Source organism: Salmo trutta, unplaced genomic scaffold (genome assembly GCF_901001165.1).
Source record: "Salmo trutta unplaced genomic scaffold, fSalTru1.1, whole genome shotgun sequence".
Lineage (NCBI taxonomy): Eukaryota > Metazoa > Chordata > Actinopteri > Salmoniformes > Salmonidae > Salmo > Salmo trutta.
This window is the reverse complement of record NW_021822956.1, coordinates 4,672-27,130: the sequence shown is the minus strand read 5'-3', so window position 1 is coordinate 27,130 and position 22,459 is coordinate 4,672. Positions and strand designations below refer to the sequence as shown.

General features: G+C 44.3%; 1 protein-coding gene across 1 annotated transcript in view; it reads left to right on the top strand.

Annotated features, from left to right (window-relative positions):
- LOC115187580 (neuronal acetylcholine receptor subunit alpha-3-like) overlaps positions 1-18,800 on the top strand; it is a 45,149-nt gene extending 26,349 nt beyond the window's left edge. The window contains exon 8 of the mRNA XM_029746533.1: positions 18,726-18,800. Within this exon, the coding sequence (XP_029602393.1) occupies positions 18,726-18,800 (75 nt within the window). The remainder of the gene's footprint in view (positions 1-18,725) is intronic.
- Positions 18,801-22,459: the final 3,659 nt, after the last annotated feature.

Here is a 22,459-nt window from a genome sequence, read left to right as displayed (position 1 = left end):
TCCATTCCTTCTCCCTCCAGCTCCTTCTCCCCATCACCACCTTCTTCCCTCCATATCCTACTCCCCTCCTTCTCCCCTCCCTCTCTCCTCCTCTTCCCCTCCATCTCCTTCTCATGCTCCCCTCCTTCTCCCCTCCCTCTCCTCTCCTTCTCCCTTCCTGCTCCACACCCTCTCCCCTCATCTCCTTTTCCCTCTCCCACCCATCTCCTTCTCGCCTCCTTTTCCTTCTCCTTCTCCCCTCCCTCTCCTTCTCCTTCTCAATCTCCATCTCATCTCCATCTTCTTCTCTCTTCCATCTCCTCTCCATCTCCTTCTCCCTCTCCCCTCCATTTCCTTCTCGTCCCCTCCATCTCCTCCCTGCCATGTCCTTCTCCCCTCCCTCTCCAGCTCCTCTCCTTTTCCCCTCCATCTCCATCCCCTTCTCCTCTACATCTCCTTCTCCCCTCCATCTCCCTTCCTCATCCATTGCCTTCTCCCCTCCAGCTCCTTCTCCCCTCCACCTCCTTCTCTCCTCCAACTCCTTCTTCCCTCCATCTCCTTCTCCCCTCCACCTCCTTCTCCTTCTATCTCCTTTTCCTCTCCCCTCCAGCTCCTTCTCCCTTCCATCTCCTTCTCCCCTCCCTCTCCTTCTCCCTTCCATCTCCTTCTCCATCTCCTTCTCCCATCCCCCTCCAACTCCTTCTACCCTCTATCTCATTTTCCCTCCTTCTCCTCTGCTTCTCCCCTCCATCTCCTTCTCCATCTCCTTCTCCTCTCCTTCTCTACCTCCATCTCCTTCTCCATCCCCTTCTCCTCTCCATCTCTTTCTCCTTCTCCCCTCCCATCTATCTCCTTCTCCCCTCCATCTCTTTCTCCCCTCCATTTCCTTATCCCTTCCTTCTCCTTCTCCCTCCATCTCCTTCTCCCCTCCGTCTCCCCTCCTCATCCATTTCCTTCTCCCCTCAAGCTCCTTCTCCCCTCCATCTCCTTCTCCCCTCCTTCTCCTTCTCTCCTCCTTCTCCCCTCCCTCTCCCCTCCTTCTCCCTCTCCCTTCCATCTCCTTCTACCCTCCATCTTCTTCTATTCCTCCTCCTCCTTCTACCTTTCATCTCCTTCTCTCTCGCTCCAATTCTTCCATTCAGCCTCATGTTTCCCCTAGCTCTCTTTCCCTGTCTCCCTCTCCGTCAGCTCTGACCTCATCTCTCTTTCCCCTGAGCTCTCTTCCTGGACCTTCCGTTCGTAGGTGAGGGGTGACAGCTCTTCCAGGTGACAGGGCTTCCATAAGAACATATAGGTTGTGGTGAGGGGACATGTGTGGTAGGGCCAGACTGTGGTATAAGGGCATGGTCGACTAACCGGTAACACGGTAGACTAGCGGAAAGGCGGGGTACTCTCCCGTGTTGAGGGTACGGTACGTGCCAGGGGCCAGACAACCGTGACTAAGTGGAGGAGGCGCTGAGCTAAATAATTAATTCCAATGGTAAGCTGTGTGAACACACACACACACACACACACACACACACACACACACACACACACACACACACACACACACACACACACACACACACACACACACACACACACACACACACACACACACACACACACACACACACACATTAGTAGACAACTTTCACAAACACACCCCCATACAGTGCAGAGTTCTAATCTTACTTCCTAATGTTGAATATTTATGGCAGAACAGAGAAACATTGTAGTGGGGTAATCTTTGTTATGTGATTATTATACAGTGCATTTGGAAAGTATTCAGACCCCTTGACTTTTTTCCACATTTTGTTACGTTACAGCCTTATTCTAAAATGTATTAAATATTTTTTTCCCCCTCATCAATCTATACACAATTCCCCATAATGTCAAAGCAATAAAACAATACAAAATTTACAGTAACCTGGTCACCCAGGGCCAATCTCCACAGAGTGTCACAGCATCTAAAGGCTTGTGTGGGGGATGAGACTCAATGTAAATAAGACCGAATTCCTGTGAGGACAAGAAAGCCATTTGCATAGAGTAATGTAGAGTTCACCATGTAAAGATACAAGTTACCACAGATATTGTACATCCATATACAGTTGAAGTCGGAAGTTTACATACATCTTAGCCAAATACATTTAAACTCAGTTTTTCACAATTCCTGACATTTAGTCCTAATAAAAATCCCTTGTCTTCTGTCAGTTAGGATCACCACTTTATTTTAATGTGAAATGTCAAAATAATAGTAGAGAGAATGATTTATTTCAGCTTTTATTTCTTTCATCACATTCCCAGTGGGTCAGAAGTTTACATACACTCAATTAGTATTTGGTAGCATTGCCTTTAAATTGTTTAACTTGGGTCAAATGTTTCAGGTAGCCTTCCACAAGCTTCCCACAATAAGTTGGGTGAATTTTGGCCCATTCCTAACTGAGTCAGGTTTGTAGGCCTCCTTGCTTGCACACGCTTTTTCAGTTCTGCCCACAAATTTTCTATAGGTTTAAGATCAGGGCTTTGTGATGGCTACTCCAATACCTTGACTTTGTTGTCCTTAGCCTGTTATGACTAGGGGGCAGTATTTTCACGGCCGGATAAAAAACGTACCCGATTTAATCTGATTATTACTCCTGCCCAGAAACTAGAATATGCATATAATTATTAGCTTTGGATAGAAAACACTCCAAAGTTTCTAAAACTGTTTGAATGGTGTCTGTGAGTATAACAGAACTCATTTGGCAGGCCAAAACCTGAGAAGATTCCAAACAGGAAGTACCCTGTCTGACCATTTCTTGGCCTTCTTGATTATCTCTATCCAATACAGGGGATCTCTGCTGTTACGTGACACTTCCTACGGCTCCCATGGGCTCTCAGAAGGCGGCAAAAAGCTGAATCGTGGCTTTACAGGCCCTGGCTGAAAAACATTAGCGCGTTTGGATAGTGGCCGGTCAGAGTACTATGAGACTAAGGCTCGTGCACGAGTCGACTCCATGTTTACTTTCTCTCTCTCTTTGAACGAAAACCACCACTCCCGGTCGGAATATTATCGCTTTTTTACGAGAAAAATTGCATAAAAATTGATTTTAAACAGCGGTTGACATGCTTCGAAGTACGGTAATGGAATATTTAGAATTTTTTTGTCACCCTTCTTTACCATTCGGATAGTGTCTTGAACGCACGAACAAAACGCCGCTGTTTGGATATAACTATGGATTATTTGGGACCAAACCAACATTTGTTATTGAAGTAGAAGTCCTGGGAGTGCATTCTGACGAAGAACAGCAAAGGTAATAACATTTTTCTTATAGTAAATCTGACTTTGGTGAGTGCTAAACTTGCTGGGTGTCTAAATAGCTAGCCGTGATGGCTGGGCTATCTACTGAGAATATTGCAAAATGTGCTTTCACCGAAAAGCTATTTTAAAATCGGACATAGCGAGTGCATAGAGGAGTTCTGTATCTATAATTCTTAAAATAATTGTTATGTTTATTGTGAACGTTTATCGTGAGTAATTTAGTAAATTCACCGGAAGTTTGCGGGGGGTATGCTAGTTCTGAACGTCACATGCTAATGTAAAAAGCTGTTTTTTGATATAAATATGAACTTGATTGAACAAAACATGCATGTATTGTATAACATAATGTCCTAGGGTGTCATCTGATGAAGATCATCAAAGGTTAGTGCTGCATTTAGCTGTGGTTTGGATTTATGTGACATTATATGCTAGCTTGAAAAATGGGTGTCTGATTATTTCTGGCTGGGTACTCTGCTGACATAATCTAATGTTTTGCTTTCGTTGTAAAGCCTTTTTGAAATCGGACAGTGTGGTTAGATTAACGAGAGTCTTGTCTTTAAAATGGTGTAAAATAGTCATATGTTTTTTTTAAAAATTGAAGTTTTTGTATTTTTGAGGAATTTGTAATTCGCGCCACGCCCATCATTGGCTATTGGAGCAGGTGTTCCGCTAGCGGAACGTCTAGATGTAAGATTAAGCCATTTTCCCACAACTTTGGAAGTATGCTTGGGGTCATTGTCCATTTAGAAGATCCATTTGCGACCAAGCTTTAACTTCCTGACTGATGTCTTGAGATGTTGCTTCAATATATCCAGAACATTTTCCTGCCTCATGATGCCATCTATTTTGTGAAGTGCACCAGTCCCTCCTGCAGCAAAGCACCCCCACAACATGATGCTGCCACCCCCGTGCTTCACGGTTGGGATGGTGTTCTTCGGCTTGCAAGCCTCCCCCTTTTTCCTCCAAACATAACGATGGTCATTATGGCCAAACAGTTCTATTTTTGTTTCATCAGACCAGAGGATATTTTTCCAAAAAGTACAATCTTTGTCCCCATGTGCAGTTGCAAACCATAGTCTCACTTTTTTATGGCGGTTTTGGAGCAGTGGCTTCTTCCTTGCTGAGCGGCCTTTCAGGTTATGTCGATATAGGACTCGTTTTATTGTGGATATAGATACTTTTGTATCTGTTTCCTCCAGCATCTTCACAACGTCCTTTGCTGTTGTTCTGGTATTGATTTGCACTTTTCACACCAAAGTACGTTCATCTCCAGGAGACAGAACGCGTCTCCTTCCTGAGTGGTATGACGGCTGCGTGGTCCCGTGGTGTTTATACTTGCGTACTATTGTTTGTACAGATGAACGTAGTACCTTCAGGTGTTTGGAGATTGCTCCCAAGGATGAACCAGACTTGTGGAGGTCTACAATTTATTTTCTGAGGTCTTGGCTGATTTCTTTTGATTTTCCCATGATGTCAAGTAAAGAGGTACTGAATGTGAAGGTAGGCCTTGAAATACATCCACAGGTAGCCTATCAGAAGCTTCTAAAGCCATGACATCATTTTCTGGAATTTTCAAAGCTGTTTAAAGGCACAGTTAACTTAGTGTATGAAAACTTCTGACCCACTGAAATTGTGATACAGTGAATTATAAGTGAAATATTCTGTCTGTAAACAATTGTTGGAAAAATGACTTGCGTCATGCACAAAGTAGATGTCCTAACCGACTTGCCAAAACTATAGTTTGTTAACAAGACATTTGGGGAGTGGTTTAAAACCGAGTTTTAAGTTACCACAGAGATCATACATTCATATAGATATCATCAGAGTTCTCCTCAGAGGACAAGTTACCACAGAGATCGTACATCCATATAGATATCATCAGAGTTCTCCTCAGAGGACAAGTTACCACAGAGATCGTACATCCATATAGATATCATCAGAGTTCTCCTCAGAGGACAAGTTACCACAGAGATCGTACATCCATATAGATATCATCAGAGTTCTCCTCCGAGGACAAGTTACCACAGAGATCGTACATCCATATAGATATCATCAGAGCTCTCCTCAGAGGACAAGTTACCACAGAGATCGTACATCCATATAGATATCATCAGAGTTCTCCTCCGAGGACAAGTTACCACAGAGATCGTACATCCATATAGATAGCATCAGAGTTCTCCTCAGAGGACAAGTTACCACAGAGATCGTACATCCATATAGATATCATCAGAGTTCTCCTCCGAGGACAAGTTACCACAGAGATCGTACATCCATATAGATAGCATCAGAGTTCTCCTCAGAGGACAAGTTACCACAGAGATCGTACATCCATATAGATAGCATCAGGTAGAACACAGCATCGTCTTTTGTGTTTTGCTAGGCCATGCATCCCCAGGTGACAGAGAGCACGTAGTTTAGGACCGGGCCTACAACATAAAAAAGAACAGCATGTTAGTTTTGGCTAAACAACAAAAAGTTAATTTAGGAAGAAATACATCAGCTGGCTTGAGTGCATTAATGTTGCTATAGGAATGGCTTAGGTATCAATGATATTTTAATGTAGATATATTCAGTATTTTGGAGGAAGTAGAATTGCAGAATTGTGTGTGTGTGTGTGTGTGTGTGTGTGTGTGTGTGTGTGTGTGTGTGTGTGTGTGTGTGTACCTTAATGACAACTGGGACAGAAGATTTATTCCTGAATCCAGATTTGGAGACTTAATTCCCTGCATCATATATACACACACACCGATTACAGACACAGAGAGAGGGAGGGAGGGAGGGAATGAGTGAGGGAGCGAGAGAAAGCGAGAGAGAGAGAGAGAGCGAGAGACACAGAGAGAGAGACAGAGAGAGATAGAGACAGAGAGAGAGAGAGAGAGACATAGAGAGAGATGGAGAGAGACAGAGAGATAGAGACAGAGAGAGAGAGGGGGAGGGGTAGAACAAAACAATGTGTAGAATTATAGCCTACTCCTTGAAATAAATCACGAAGACACTAATAGCATCTTACTTGCCTGTAACATATCTGCTAAAAACACAAGCTTTTATTGTTAATGTAATATCAATGCACTAACTGAACCATAACAATCTACACATTACTAGAGATACATCTGCATGGCCAAGTTGGAATAGTGTGTGTGTGTGTGTGTGTGTGTGTGTGTGTGTGAATGTGTGTGTGTGTGTGAATGTGTGTGTGTGTGTGTGTGAATGTGTGTGTGTGTGTGTGTGTGTGTGTGAATGTGTGTGTGTGTGTCTTTCTGGCCTGGTTGGAGGCAGTTGAGAACGGCATCAGTTAAGGATGAAACAGTTTGATAACTACACTATAATGTAGAAAGAATGATTTTGTTTGTGACACTAAGCACACTGAGTTGTTCTTCTTAACTGACAGAGACAGGCAGGCAGGGAAGCAGTCAGGCAAGCAGGGAGGCAGGCAGGGAAGCAGTCAGGCAAGCAGGGAGGCAGGCAGGGAAGCAGGCAGGCAAGCAGGGAGGCAGGCAGGGAAGCAGGCAGGCTATCCCTTTATTGTTTAATCTCTATTCTCGGGATTCATGCTCGAGTCGTGCTCACTAGGAACAGTGAATCATCGTTCTACCATTTCCTCTTGCAATACATCCCTTAAGTCTTGTCAGAACAGATGATTGATATCTCAACACAGGATATGGGGTGCGTGGGTTATTACTGAGTTCATAGTACTACAGCAGCTGTCTCTGACTGTACTGGTGTGGGGTGGGGTGGTGAAGTGATCCATTAATAGCTAATAACAAATATTTTAGGGGGAGAAACGCCATAGTCACAACCTTTTTGAACAGCCCATTGCTCCGGTAAGGAGGACGATATGAAATGTTGTAGCGGGGGTTTGCATGCCTCCGTCCAACGTCAACCTTTTTTTCTCCTAATAGTACTTGTCAATCGTGTTCTATGGGCTGTGACATCACGTGTCAATCGTTGGCTGGATTCTATGGGCTGTGACATCACGTGCCAATCGTTGGCTGGATTCTATGGGCTGTGACATCACGTGTCAATCGTTGGCTGGATTCTATGGGCTGTGACATCACGTGCCAATCGTTGGCTGGATTCTATGGGCTGTGACATCACGTGTCAATCGTTGGCTGGATTCTATGGGCTGTGACATCACGTGTCAATCGTTGGCAGGATTCTATGGGCTGTGACATCACGTGACAATCGTTGGCTGGATTCTATGGGCTGTGACATCACGTGTCAATCGTTGGCTGGATTCTATGGGCTGTGACATCACGTGACAATCGTTGGCTGGATTCTATGGGCTGTGACATCACGTGTCAATCGTTGGCTGGATTCTATGGGCTGTGACATCACGTGTCAATCGTTGGTTGGATTCTATGGGCTGTGACATCACGTGACAATCGTTGGCTGGATTCTATGGGCTGTGACATCACGTGTCAATCGTTGGCTGGATTCTATGGGCTGTGACATCACGTGACAATCGTTGGCTGGATTCTATGGGCTGTGACATCACGTGTCAATCGTTGGCTGGATTCTATGGGCTGTGACATCACGTGACAATCGTTGGCTGGATTCTATGGGCTGTGACATCACGTGTCAATCGTTGGCTGGATTCTATGGGCTGTGACATCACGTGTCAATCGTTGGCTGGATTCTATGGGCTGTGACATCACGTGACAATCGTTGGCTGGATTCTATGGGCTGTGACATCACGTGACAATCATTGGCTGGATTCTATGGGCTGCGACATCACGTGTCAATCGTTGGCTGGATTCTATGGGCTGTGACATCACGTGACAATCGTTGGCTGGATTCTATGGGCTGCGTGAAGCACGTTAAGGGAAATATGCCATCCTCTTCTAGATCGCGTTGACAGAGGGACATTGATTTGGACATGTCTTGTCTGTATGAGAAAGAGTGCATGTTTGATAGTGGGGTTTAATGTCAGATGAGGAATTTCTATTCTTTCACAACTTTCTACTAAACTCAGTCAGCTGACCTATAACCCCTCCATCCCAGAATGCACTCTGCTGATGCTGAGTGGCCATTTTCCCATAATTCGCTTCTCTCCTTCATCCTTCTCCCTCTAAAACACCTGCTTTGATCAGCTTTGAGTCACTGAGCCAGTTTTGTCTTATCAGGATTTGGGCCTCTAGCTAGTGCTGTAGCCTCTAAAGCCCAGCTAACCATTAAAACTATGCACTAACCCAGCTTAAAAGGTTTTCAATCACAACATCTCTGATGACTATAGTGTGTCATGGTTGCTGATTGAGAGATCACTATTCTTCACAGCGAACTAAGACATCTTCAAACAACAGGACTGGTGTTTCTTTTACAGTCATTAGTCATTTAGCAGACACTCTTATCCCAACCTACTGAGCGTTAAAGAGATTGAGTGGGATCTTAAGCACTTTCAAATTTGTAACATATTGTATGAATTGGAATTCGTAACATATCATATATATATATATATATATATATATTTTTTTTTTTTGCAGGACGTAACATATCATACTACGTGGGTGACGTTGTACACTGTCGTGCACTACTTTTGACGACCCGTTTTGGCTCATGAGCACTACTTTCAAAACTACATGACTGAAATTACACAAAACATTTATACGGCATCTTTAATGTATCCATCTTAAGGTAACTAGGTGAGACAACCACATATCACAGTCCTGTAGTAACACTGTAGCATTAGCATTAGCATTAGCGTATTGATTACTGGACGTATAGCCTATAATAGCTACTGTTATAGTACTACGTTGAGTGAGACTATAGTCTGTACATTTCCTTTGAAACTAGGTGATTTGAGCTTTGATGGCCCTCGCCTGTCCTGGTTTTATTCATCGTGTGTAATCCTTCAAATAGAAAACAGATTAAGATTAACCCTGGGGAGAAGAATACCGTTTTTCTTATTTATACTCCTTTACTGAGTCAAATTACGCAGATAATAACTATGGGCCAAACCAGAACAACAGCAACAATAACAGCAGCAGCAAACAACGAGAGAGAGAGAGAGACAGAGAGAGAGAGAGAGAGAGAAGCAAGTAGGGTAAGCACAAGTACTCACACACATTGCAGCTGGCCCCCTTCGCCCGGGAAGGGAACCGGCGTGCAGGTTTCTAGCCCGCGAGAATTCCCTTTTCCAAGTGATTAGAAATCGGGCGGGCACTGAGTGAGCGGGAGCCTCTCAGAGGCAGCAGCTGTCCGGCCCACGGCTCCAAGTGGAGCGGAAAATCAGGATAATTTCATTGTGATAATTAGTCTCATATTTCCTGACTACTTCCATGGAACGAAGAGCGGAGAGGAATAGAAATACAAAAGAGAGAAAGTGCACTTCCTGCCTGGGTTCCCACAGTACCTCTCTCTCTCTAATTTAATGCATACTGCTATTCTTAACAGTTAATCTGTCTGTCAGATTTAAATGTGTGGTTGCTCTAGACAAGAGTAAATGCCATAATTCATTATCAGATGCTTTCTGTTGGCAGCTGAACTCTTTCCTTCAATGGTTTAACCTCCTCGTACATAAAAAGCACAACACACACAAACACACATTTCCATCATTGTGATCTGCGAGGAGTTCCTTTGTGTGTTTTTTATGTGGTTCTTTTCTCTGGGAGATGAATCGGTATGTTTCTCTCGCTCTCTCTCTATCTGTCTCCCTCTGTCCCTATCTCTCTCTATCTCTCTGTGTGTATCTCTCTGTCTTTATCTCTCTCTCTCTCTCTCTCTCTCTCTCTCTCTCTCTCTCTCAATTAAATTTATATTTAATTCAAGGGGCTTTATTGGCATGGGAAACATATGTTTACATTGCCAAAGCAAGTAAAATAGATAATAAACAAAAGTGAAATCAACTATAAAAAAAGAACAGTAAACATTACTCTCACAAAAGTGCCAAAAGAATAAAGTCATTTCATGTCAAATCAAATTTGACATGCACCGAATACGACAGGTGTAGGTAGACCTTACCGTGAAATGCTTACTTACAAGCCCTGAACCAGCAATGCAGTTCAAGAAATAGAGTTAAGAAAATATTTACTAAATAAACTAAAGTAAAAATTAAATAAAAAGGGGAGGGGGTTCAATGTAAATAGTCCGGTGGCCATTTTATTAATTGTTCAGCAGTCTTATGGCTCGGGGGTAGAAGCTGTTAAGGAGCATTTTGGTCCCCGACTTGGCGCTCCGGTACCACTTGCCGTGCAGTAGCAGAGAGAAGAGTCTATGACTTGGGTGACTGGAGTCTTTGACAATTTATAGGTCCTTCCTCTGACACTGCCTAGTATATAGGTCCTGGATGGCAGGAAGCTTGGCCCCAGTGATGTACTGGGCCGTACGCACTACCCTCTGTAGCGCCTTACAGTCAGATGCCGAAGCAGTTGCCATACCAAGCGGTGATGCAACCGGTCAGGATGTTGAGGATTAGCGTGGCAGACGTGTTGTTGCCTACCCTCACCACCTGGGGGCGGTCCGTCAGGAAATCCAGGATCCAGTTGCAGAGGGAGGTGTTTAGTCCCAGGGTCCTTAGCTTAGGGATGAGCTTTGTGGGTACTATGGTGTTGAACGCTGAGCTGTAGTCAATGAACAGCATTCTCACATTCCTATTGTCCAGGTGGGAAAGGGCAATGTGGAGTGCCATATTATGTCTACATACAGTGTTGTAACAATGTGCAAATAGTTAAAGTAAAAAAGGGAAAATAAATAAACATAAATATGGGTTGTATTTACAATGGTGTTTGTTCTTCACTGGTTGCCCTTTTCTTGTGGCAACAGGTCACAAATATTGCTACTGTGATGGCACACTGCGGCATTTCACCCAATAGATATGGAAGTTTATTAAAATTGGATTTGTTTTCGAATTCTTTGTGGGTCTGTGTAATCTGAGGGAAATATGTGCCTCTAATATGTTCATACATTTGGCAGGAGGTTAGGAAATGCAGCTCAGTTTCCACCTCATTTTGTGGGCAGTGTGCACATAGCCTGTCTTCTCTTGAGAGCCAGGTCTGCCTATGGCGACCTTTCTCAATAGCAAGGCTATGCTCACTAAGTCTGTACATAGTCAAAGCTTTTCTTCATTTTGGGTCAGTCACAGTGGTCAGGTATTCTGCCACTGTGTACTCTCTGTTTAGGGCCAAATAGCATTCTAGTTTGCTCTGGTTTTCTTTGTCAATTCTTTCCAATATGTCAAGAAATTATATTTTTGTTTTCTCATGATTTGGTTGGGTCTCATTGCTCTCTCTGTGTGTATCTCTCCGTCTCCCTCTCTGTCTCTCTCTGAGGAGGAGGTTGGCACTTCACCGTGCCCCTCGGGGTACCGCCAGTAGGAGCTGAGGTTGGCGCTGCGTCTGGGCGCTCTTGCTCTACTGCTCACCCAATTATACCACGCTAATCCTGACGCTGTGCCCAGCTCTGCCACCTGGTGGTCACTCTGTGCCTCTACAGGTTGTTCTCTCGCACTGTGAAACACCATTCAGTCGTGGTGCTGTGCTGCTCACACTCACACTCACCTCCCACGGCACATAAAGTGGCTAGACAACAGGACAGATAATAAACAGTAACAGCAGCGTATGTGATGAGTCAAAAGAGATTAGTGCAAAAAAGGGTCAATGCAGATGTAACTTACTATTTAGCAGTCTTATAGCTTGGGGGTAGAAGCTGTTCAGGGTCCTGTTGGTTCCATACTTGGTGCATTGGTACCACTTGCCGTGCAGTAGCAGAGAGAACAGTCTATTACTTGGGTAGCTGGAGTCTTTGACAATTTTTAGGGCCTTCCTGTTCTGGGCCGTACACAATACCTTTTGTAGCGCCTTGTGGTCGGATGCCAAAAAGTTACCGTACCAAGCGGGGATGCAGCCAGTCAATATGCTCTCAATGGTGCAGCTGTAGAACCTTTTGAAGATCTGAGGGCCCATGCCAAATCTTTTCAGCCTCCGGAGGGGGAAGAGGCGTTGTCGTGCCCTCTTCACGACTGTGTTGATGTGTGTGGACCATGATAGATCCTTAGTGATGTGGACACAGAGGAACTTGAAGCTCTCGACCTGTTCCAGAACAGCTCCATCGATGTGGATGGGGGTGTGCTCGACCCTTCGTTTCCTGTAGTCCACGATCAGCTCCATTGTCTTGCTGACGTTGAGGTAGAGGTTGTTGTCCTGGCACCACAATGCCAGGTCTCTGACCTCCTCCCTATAGGCTGTCTCATCGTTGTCGGTGATCAGGCCTACCACTGTTTTGTCGTCTACAAACTTAATGATGGTGTTGGAGTCGTGCGTGGCCATGCAGTCGTGGGTGAACAGGGAGTACAGGAGGGGACTAAGCACGCACCCCTGAGGGGCCCCCGTATTGAGGGTCAGTGTGGTGGATGTGTTGTTGCCTACCCTTACCACCTGGGGACGGCATGTCAGGAAGTCCAGGATCCAGTTGCAGAAAGAGGTGTTTAATCCCAGGGTCCTTAGCTTAGTGATGAGCTTAGAGGGCATAATGGTGTTGAACGCTGAGCTGTAGTCAAATGAATAGCATTCTCACATAGGTGTTCCTTTTGTCCAGGTGGGAAAAGGCAGTGTGGAATACAATAGAGATTGCATCATCTGTGGATCTGTTGGGACGGTTTGTGAATTGAAGTGGGTACAGGTTTCTGGGAAGATGGTGTTGATGTAAGCCATAACCAGTCTTTCAAAGCATTTCATGGCTACAGGTGTGAGTGTTACAGGGCGATATTCATTTAGACAGGTTACCTTGGCATTCTTGGGCTGAGATGGAGAGAGAAAGAGAGAGAGAAAAGGAAATATAAATAGAATAGGCTGTACTCAGCCACGAGAGAGAGAGAGAGAGAGAGAGAGAGAGAGAGAGAGAAAACACACTGATTAATCTCCCAGAGAGAGAGAGAGAGAGTGAGAGAAAGAGAGGGGGTGGAACCAAATGAGAGGCAGAAAGACAAAGAAAAACAGAGGAAATGGATAAGAGCCAGACAGACAAAGACAAGAGAATATTACTGGACAAAGCAAAGGATGTCGACACAGCCCAGTTAGAGAGATAGACAAACACACACATACTGTAGATGGCATATTAAATGGCATATTATATTTAAGCAATAAGGCCCGAGGGGGTGTGGTATATGGCCAATATACCACGGCTAAGGGCTGTTCTTATGCACGGCGCAAAACACAAGAAAAAAACACAGAGGTGCCTTAACGCTATTATAAACATAATTAGAGCACCCGTGGTATACGTTCTGATATACCATGGCTGTCAGCCAATCAGCATTCAGGGCTCAAACCACCCAGTTCCTAATATATGCTATATTAGATTCCACAGCAGCAGGACAGGGTGTGGTGTAAGGTTAGAGCTCATGGGCTTGGTTCCTGACCCAGGGAAGCTGCTGAACTGGCTGGATCAGCAGTGTGTTTGGTTGGGCCACGTCAAGCAGGCCCTGTCAGGGGCTATCAGAGTCTGTGTGTGGTGACACATGATAGAGTCAGAACTCTGAGACGGTATCCGAGCCTCTAACTCAGAACTCTGAGCCTGACTAACTGATGGAAAATGACAGGGCGAGAATCAACATAGAAAAACAGTCTCAGAGAGAGAGAGAGAGAGACAGAGAGAGAGAGAGGGGAGAGAGAGTGAGAGAGGGAGGGGGGAGAGAGAGAAAGAGATATTTGAGAGAGAGAGAGAGAGAGTGAGAGAAAGCGAGAGAGAGAGGGGGTGAGAGAAAGAGATATTTGAGAGAGAGAGAGAGAGAGAGAAAGAGAGAGTGAGAAAGAGATAAAGAATGAGAGAGAGTGAGTGAGTGTATGTGTGAGAGAGAGAGATATTTGAGAGAGAGTGAGAGAGAGAGAGAGAGAGAGAGAGTTTGAGTTTTTATAAAACCTTTATTTTATACTCAAGTATTAACATCAATAATGACACACTGCCTTTTCAGAAATGAAACACCAAATGTAATTCTTAAAATAAAAGAAAAAAATACAAAACACTAAAATAACAAAAAATGTAAAAATAAAAGAAAATAAAAAAATGCTAACAAACATATACATTCAGCTTATTTCATCAACAAAAAATAATTTCCCCTCCTCTACATAACAAAGCGCTCCTTCGTATGCCCACTTCTCCTCAAACAATGGGAGATCTTTTACAGCTGAGAAGAACTCAAAATCTACTTTTATTCTTATTTTCACTAATCCTTTAAAAACACATCTTACATCCTGCCCATATCCCGTTTCTATCTTATGTTTCCTACTCAAAAAAATGGACATCTTAGCTTGTCCCAAAATAAAATTTAACAGTTGACATTTTCTTTTCTGTTGCTTTCTATATTGAAACCCCAAAATAAAAACAGTGTTATTGAAAATCTCCCCTACAGCTTTAAACAAAGACTCCAGCATTTCCAAGAGAGGTTTAATCCTCTCACACTCCACAAAACAGTGAAAAATGGTTTCTCTTATATTACAAAAAGGACATCCATCTCCAACATCTGAGTTAATAACAGATACAAAAGCATTAACTGCAATGATGCCATGCAAAACCCTCCATTGCATATCACCAGTACCCTTTTGTAACGGTGGCTTGTACAGTGCTCTCCATGCTGGCTTTACCTTGTCATCAATGCCCAATTTTACCCTCCATGGAGTGTCTTTTCTATTTTTCAATTTATCTTTATTCAACACCTTGACACACCCCCTATATAATTCTTTCCCATTCACCTCATCCAAACCCACCTCTTCCAACCCTCTCAAATCCAGTAATATCGCCTTTCTTTCTGACTCTGGGATATTTGGTGTAATCCCTAGTCTTGGAAATGAGACGTCTTCATCTTGTTCCTTCTTGTGGCTATGAAGCATACCCCACTCTTCTGCTGACAGAGCCTTCCTGCAGCTTCCCAGCATTTGTCCTACAATCCTTTCCGACCTCACCCCCAAATGTTCAGCCACCCGTCTACCATCCATTAAGGCGGGCCCAGCCACGGCCATTAACTGTTTTAAGGTGATGATTTTGCCCTTCACCAGAATCTTGGAAAAATGTGGAACATCTGCAGTTGTGCAATCCAGTCTTGCCCCATACACCAGAGGTTCCTCCAACAGCCAATGCACTGACTCCGCTGAAGTTCGTCTGGACACCTTCATTATGCTCCACACCCTAAGAAGGCCTCTGTAAAACGGAGGTATTCCCTCCCTGGAAATCTGGCTACTATCAACCAAAAATAAAGCTTTCTTTAAACCTAATCCTCCAACCTGCTGTAATACAAGACCTGCCACCCCTCTCCAAACCACATTTTCCTGTCCATAAAGCAACCTTTGAATAAACTGCAACCGGAAAGCAGCAGCCCTACTAGCAAGATGTACGAGACCTTGTCCCCCCTCCTCTTTTGACAAATACAAAACACTTTGTGGAACCCAGTGATATTTATCCCAAAAGAAATCCACAATTATTGCCTGTATCTTAGCCAGAAGGCCAGATGGTGGTTCTAAAACTGACAACCGATGCCACAGTGCAGAGGCAATCACATTGTTAACTATAATAGTGCGCCCTCTATATGACATACGAGATAGCAACCAACGCCATCTCCTTATCCTCCCTTCCACCATTTCAACCACCCCAATCCAATTTTTTTCCATAGTCCCCTCATCTCCTAGGTACACTCCAAGATACTTAAAACCTCCCTTACACCATTCCAGCCCCCCTGGCAAAGCCATGATCCCTCCATCCCATTCTCCAATCTGTAAAGCACAACTCTTTTCCCAATTTACCTTTGCAGAGGATATTCCCCTAAAACGATCAACCATTAGACTCAAACTATCCACCTCCGCTTGATTTTTCACTAAAACAACTACATCATCAGCATAGGCTGAGAGACGAATAGGAGGAATGTCCCTTGAAAGGTACACCCCTTCAATGTGACTTCTTATGCTATTTAGTAGTGGCTCTATAGCAATGGCATATAACATTCCCGACAAAGAACATCCCTGCCTAATACCCCTACACACTTTAAAAGGAGCACTCAAACCACCGTTAACTTTCAATACACTTTCAATGTCACCATATATCACCTCTATCATGGCAATAAAACCAGAGCTGAACCCAAACGCCTCCAAAGTGTGCCATAAATATTGATGTTCAACTCGGTCAAATGCCTTTTCCTGATCAATTGAAATTAGACCAGCATCCAACCCAATAGCCCTAGAGACGTCCAAAAAATCACGAATCAGAGAAATGTTATCTCCTATCTGCCTGCCAGGAACACAGTAGGACTGGTCCGTATGTATGATTTGCCCCATCACCTCCCTCAACCTGTTGGACAAAGCTTTTGACAGGATCTTATAATCAGTGCACAATAAAGCCACCGGCCTCCAGTTCTTCACCTCCCTAGGGTCACCCTTTTTGGGCAGTAGGGTGAGGACAGCCCTTCTGCAGCTTATTGGTAGTAACCCTCCGGTTAAACTATCATTAACTACTGCTAGCCAATCCTCTCCCAACATACCCCAAAAAGACTTAAAAAAGTCAACGGGAAGCCCATCAATGCCTGGTGCCCTTCCATTTTCCATGCCTTTTAATGCAGTGTATAACTCCTGCAAAGACAATGGTTGCTCAAGCTCAACCTGAGCTTCTGCAGCCACCTGTGGGAGCCCATCAAGGAACTGCTGTGTCACTGTTTTATCCTCTTTGTACTCACACTTGTAGAGCTCAGCATAGAACTCTACTGCCCTCTTTCTAATTTCACTAGGTCTAGTGAGCTCTTGTCCAACAGCTGATTTGAGACAATGAATAATTTTTCTTTGTCCATTCTTTTTCTCTAAACCAAAGAAAAATTTGGATGAGGCATCCATTTCAGAGATTCCCTGAAACTTACTTCTCACCAATGCCCCCTGTGCTCTGATACCCAGCAGGTCTGCCAATGCAGCTTTTTTCCTCTTGAGGGCCTGAGTGTGGCCTCGATCTCCTGTGGTCTCAACCAACGTCATGAGTTCCACTATTTCAGTCTCTAGGGCTTTCATTGATCTGGTGATATCCTTGGTGACATTCCTCGTGTATTGCTTACAGAATTGTTGAATGTGGATTTTCCCTATATCCCACCACTGTTGAAGGGATACAAAACTGGCCTTTTGAGACCTCCACCTCTCCCAGAAAAAACTAAAACATTTCCTGAAGTGAGCATCACTCAATAAAGTTATGTTAAAATGCCAGTATGCGCTTTTGGGTTTTACATCGTTAATGAACACCACCTCTGTTATTAAACAATGATCAGAAAATCCCACTGGGGTTATCACACTTGATTTACAGACCTGAGATTGATGCTCAAAACAATAAAACCTATCTAACCTGGCCATAGAGATGGTGTTCTCCCTCACATGCACCCAGGTATACTGCCTTGTGCCTCCATGTTGACTCCGCCAAATGTCACACAGTTCATTTGTTACAATGAGACGTTTTAAAAAAGTCCTTGAGGCTATATGAGGTTCTTTGTGGTTTCTATCTAAATCACTGACTGTGCAGTTAAAATCCCCAGCAATAAATAGATAATCTTCCTTGTTACATTTCTCAATGGTATTTGATAATGTCTCTAAAAAGCATACCCTCTCAACTGCCACCACTGGGGCATATACATTTATCAGACACATAGTGATGTTTTCATACCTTACTCTAACTTTTAGTAACCTCCCCTCAACTACCTCTTCAACCTCATATGACAAAGGCAAAAACCCTTTTGAGAACAATATGGCCACACCCCCACTTTTTGTGTTTTTATGACTACACACCACTGTCCCCCCCCACTCCTGTTTCCACATAACTTCATTTTCCAAATTACTATGCGTTTCTTGTAGAAAAATGATGTCACTTCCCTTTCCCCTAATTAACTCATACACTATGGCTCTTTTTTTAACGTCTCTTGCCCCATTTACATTTAAAGAAGAAATCTTAAAACTGCTCATGGTTGAAGAAAAAAATACAGAGGAAGACCCAGAAACCACATCTCTTTACAGAGTTAAAACTGCGACTGAACTCTTTCATTTCCTTTAGAATTTACATCACTTATCACTCTCGTTACCACTTTCTTGAGTCTAGCAATTTCAGGGCTTGTCAAACCTCCCCCTGTTATTTTTGACATCAGAAACTTTGCTGATTCAATAAACAATTCACTTTCAGGGAAAAAATCTGTTATATTATAATCCTGCATATATTTCTTCCCTTTTGTCAACTTCAGAAATTGACGTACCTTCCCAATCCCATACCTCCCTTCCTCCCCATTTATCTCACTATTTTGTTGTGACGCATCAGATGACTCACTCTCGCTATCCTCCCCAGAAGAAAACTCCACCATCTCTACAACCTGTTTATCTTCAAGTGAATTATCCATCTCTACCTTCCTCTTGGAATTAGACCCTTCCCCACCCCTTACATTTTTCCTCTTACTCCTCGGTATTTTGAAAACAGCTGCTTCCTTTCCCATTATTTCAATCTCCTCCTGACCTCCAATTTCGTTTTCCAGCACCACCTCAGCGACGGCAGTCGCAATCTCACCGACTGTTTCCCCTCCCTCTTTGTTCTGAACTACAACAATTGACCCCGTATCCACACTGCCTTCCTCTCCTACTTTTCCTACCACATCTGCCCACCTTCTCCCTTCCCCTGCACCCTTAGCATGTTCATCCCTTCGCGGTGGTGCGTTAGCTGCACCAGCACTAGAGCTGCTACCGGGCTCTGCGTGCTCATTCTCGGGACAATTACGCACCAAATGCCCCTCTCTTCCACAGCCAAAGCATTTCATCGATTCAGTAGAAGCGTAAAAGACATAATCAAATCCATCAATCTTAAAACTGAATGCTAAATTCAGTTCATCAGTGTCCTTTTTTAAAATCATATGCACTTGTCTCCTATGCGACACGACATGCTTCAGCAACGGAGATTTGCATCCAAAAAGAACCTTCTTTATTGTTGATACAATTTGACCATGACGAGATAACTCTCGCTCCAACACTTCATCTCTAACAAATGGTGGCACGTTAGAAAGTATAACTTTCTTTGCCGGATTCATAAGCGGAAATACCGGTGTCTGTGTTTCCCTCAACACAACACCACTCTCAACTATCGTATTCACCTTTTCAATGGAATCTAAGAATATCACTACAGCGCTATTCATCCTTGAAGCTGATTTGATACTATCATACCCAATGATAACACCCACTGCCAAACTACATTCTTCCACTGAACACCCGGCCGCAGCAGGAATCTTTACTCCATGTCGCCGACTAAGTTTTTCAAACTCCAAACTTCCGCGAGTGGCCATTGCAACCAGCCCCACCCGCTGGTTGTGCCCTCGCGAAAACCAACCTCAACGATCCCACCACCCCTATACGTGCTTAGTGATATTTAGACAAGATACCCTTAAAACAACTAAACTAATCAACATATATATATACACACCAAAACCCAATAGGGTGAAGATAATTCCAGTCGCTCTCACAATCACTCCTGCTTCACGACTCACTCCCAGCATGCACTCCAACGAGAGAGAGAGAGAGAGAGAGAGAGAGAGAGAGAGGAGAGAGAGAGAGGAGGGAGAGAGAGAGAGAGAGATATTTGAGAGAGAGAGAGAGAAAGTGAGAGAGAAAGGGGAGAGAGAAAGAGAGAGAGAGAGAGAAAGCGAGAGAGAGAGGGGATGAGAGAAAGAGATATTTGAGAGAGAGAGAGAGAAAGAGAGAGAGTGAGAAAGAGATGAAGAATGAGAGAGAGTGAGTGAGTGTGTGTGTGTGTGAGAGAGAGATATTTGAGAGAGTAAGAGAGAGAGAGAGAGGGAGGGAGAGATATTTGAGAGAGAGAGAGAGAGAAAGTGAGAGAGAGGGGGGAGAGAGAAAGAGATATTTGAGAGTGAGAGAGAGTGAGTGAGTGAGAGAGAGAGAGAGAGAGAGAGAGAGTGATGTGCCATCTCTAGTGATGTGCCATGTCAGCATCAGGTCAGAAGAAGATTTAGTTTAGTTTCATAAAGCACTGAGTCAGCCATCTTTCCCTCTTCCCCCCTTCTCATAGTAAAGGACTCCCTCTCTAAGTAGGCTTCACCCAGCGTCAATCAATAGAGGTAAGGGTCTAGTACCACTCACTGTTCTCTTTGAGGACAGGCTGATGCCAAACCTTTTATCGGCATCGCTTAGGATGAAGAACTGGTAAGACTTTTTGTATCATATATTTGATCAACCCGAATTCACTGCTTTAAGCGCGCCCTAGTGGACAGTCCGTGCCCTGCATGTGGACTTTCAACAGACCTTACCTCAAACTGCTGCGATATATTAGGCTACCAAGCCATCTCCCAGTGTCTCAGAAGATCATTACAACAACGGCTAAACTTTAAGAGTTTAGTCTACGTGCTACAGTTTCCCCTCAGGTGCGCATGCACGCACGGTAATCTGCCAGGTGCTGTGGATCCTTAGCGGTTCCTCTGATTGGTTTAGGATCCTGTTTAAACCCCATTCAAACTCCCGCTCTGCTCCCTCCTCTTTGTCAGCGCGCTACACGCTGGAGGGATGTGCAGAACAGCGGTCGGTGCCAGTCCTCCACGCAACTGGAGTTTTGCACACCGGGAGCTCAGTGGAGGGCTCGTTTTCAATATTAGATAGGGTTTCTTTTTCATTGTCAGCGTCACTAACGGAATTATGAGACTTGTTCATTGCTACGGGGGCTCTCGATTAGTTGTATGTCTTTAATGCATGATATTAGTTTATAGAAGCCTCTACAGAGCGGATGAGAATCATCATGAATTTGCGGGTATCTCTGCTTGTCCTTTCGGCGATGTGTGCGCTTTGTCTCGGTACCATCCCCGGTAAGTACAGGAACTGGAACAACTGCATGTGTTGTATGACAAGTAGTGTGAGTTCTAAACGTGTGGGGCTTGCGAGGGATAGCCTATATGGAACTGAAAAGTGGTTAGGATGGAAATGAAGGTTCCTCTATCCAGGTCACGGGGGGAAAACCATAACACATCTGGCCTTACATCCAAGTTAGGATATGACCTTCCTCAAGATTCCAATTACTCATATTCCATCTGACAAACTGGAAGCATTAACTGCGCGCCTGTTTCTCGAAGCAACCTGGATCAATCTCCGGAGGACGCTCGCGCTCGCGCCGGTCTGGTTCAGTTTCTGCTGACAGACAGAACCGGTCGACGGAAGCAGTGACAGACACGGTGTCAGGTGACAGTGTCTGTCTCTCTTTCTGTTCTCTTTCTGAAACTAACGGTCATAATATCTGGTGAATTATTGAAGGGCAATTTCCATTTGCCAGTAACACCCCAAGGCTGTTTGTAAACGATTGGTATATATGTGTGAAGGTTATGTTGAAGATGGCTAAATCTAAGTAGAGGGTTGCATTTTATTTCTAATGTAATACAGTTTTGATTCCTGGAAGGTAAGGATGTTAAGGCTGACAAAATGGGAGCCAGAGGGTAAATCAGCTCTAGCTGCAGATTAAGGGGCACATGCACACATACACACCCACACATTTTAAACACTTTATTTTAATCCAGCAATCAAATTTGACAAAAAAAGGATCCAACTATTTCAATGGTCCCTGTATGCATGGCACTCAAGGGTACAGGAAGCACCTCCTTCTCCAAACAGCTAGACTGCCCACGACAGCTGAAACAGAGCGGAACCTAGCCAATTGCTTTGCCCTAGTTTTTGTCAGGCCCTGCAATCTGGAGGCCACGGTCAAGCCTGTGGCCGAGACTGCCGAATATCAGCACCACCATCTTGAACCTACACCGAGGCTGTCCAAGTGTGCGAAGCACACAGAAAGCGAGGGAGGGATGAACCGAGACCACGAAAAACACATCCTTTCAGCCACACACTCATCTCTCCTGGAGGAGTTTCAGAGGAGTTTCAAGTCCTTTGAAAACCAGCCACAGGCTGCTGTGTTGCAGTGTCTGTGTCCCTCTAGCCTTCTGTCTGGCTCTCTGCTCCACCCCCTCCACTCCCACTCCTGTGTCATTGTGCAGCTGTTTGATCATACTCCGGTTCGTATTACTCAGCCCCTTCTCACGCAGGCCCAGTTAACACCATCTAGCTGCTAAACTAAAATTAGACACCTTTTAGTCTGTGAAGATTAAACGGTTTATATTAGAAATAATTGTTTAATTGACATTGAGCTTTCTCTCTTCTCTCAGCCCATTTAAACTCTCTCTCCCTCCCTTCCTCTCCCATCCCCAGGTGAGTTTGGATCTCTGGCTGAGAT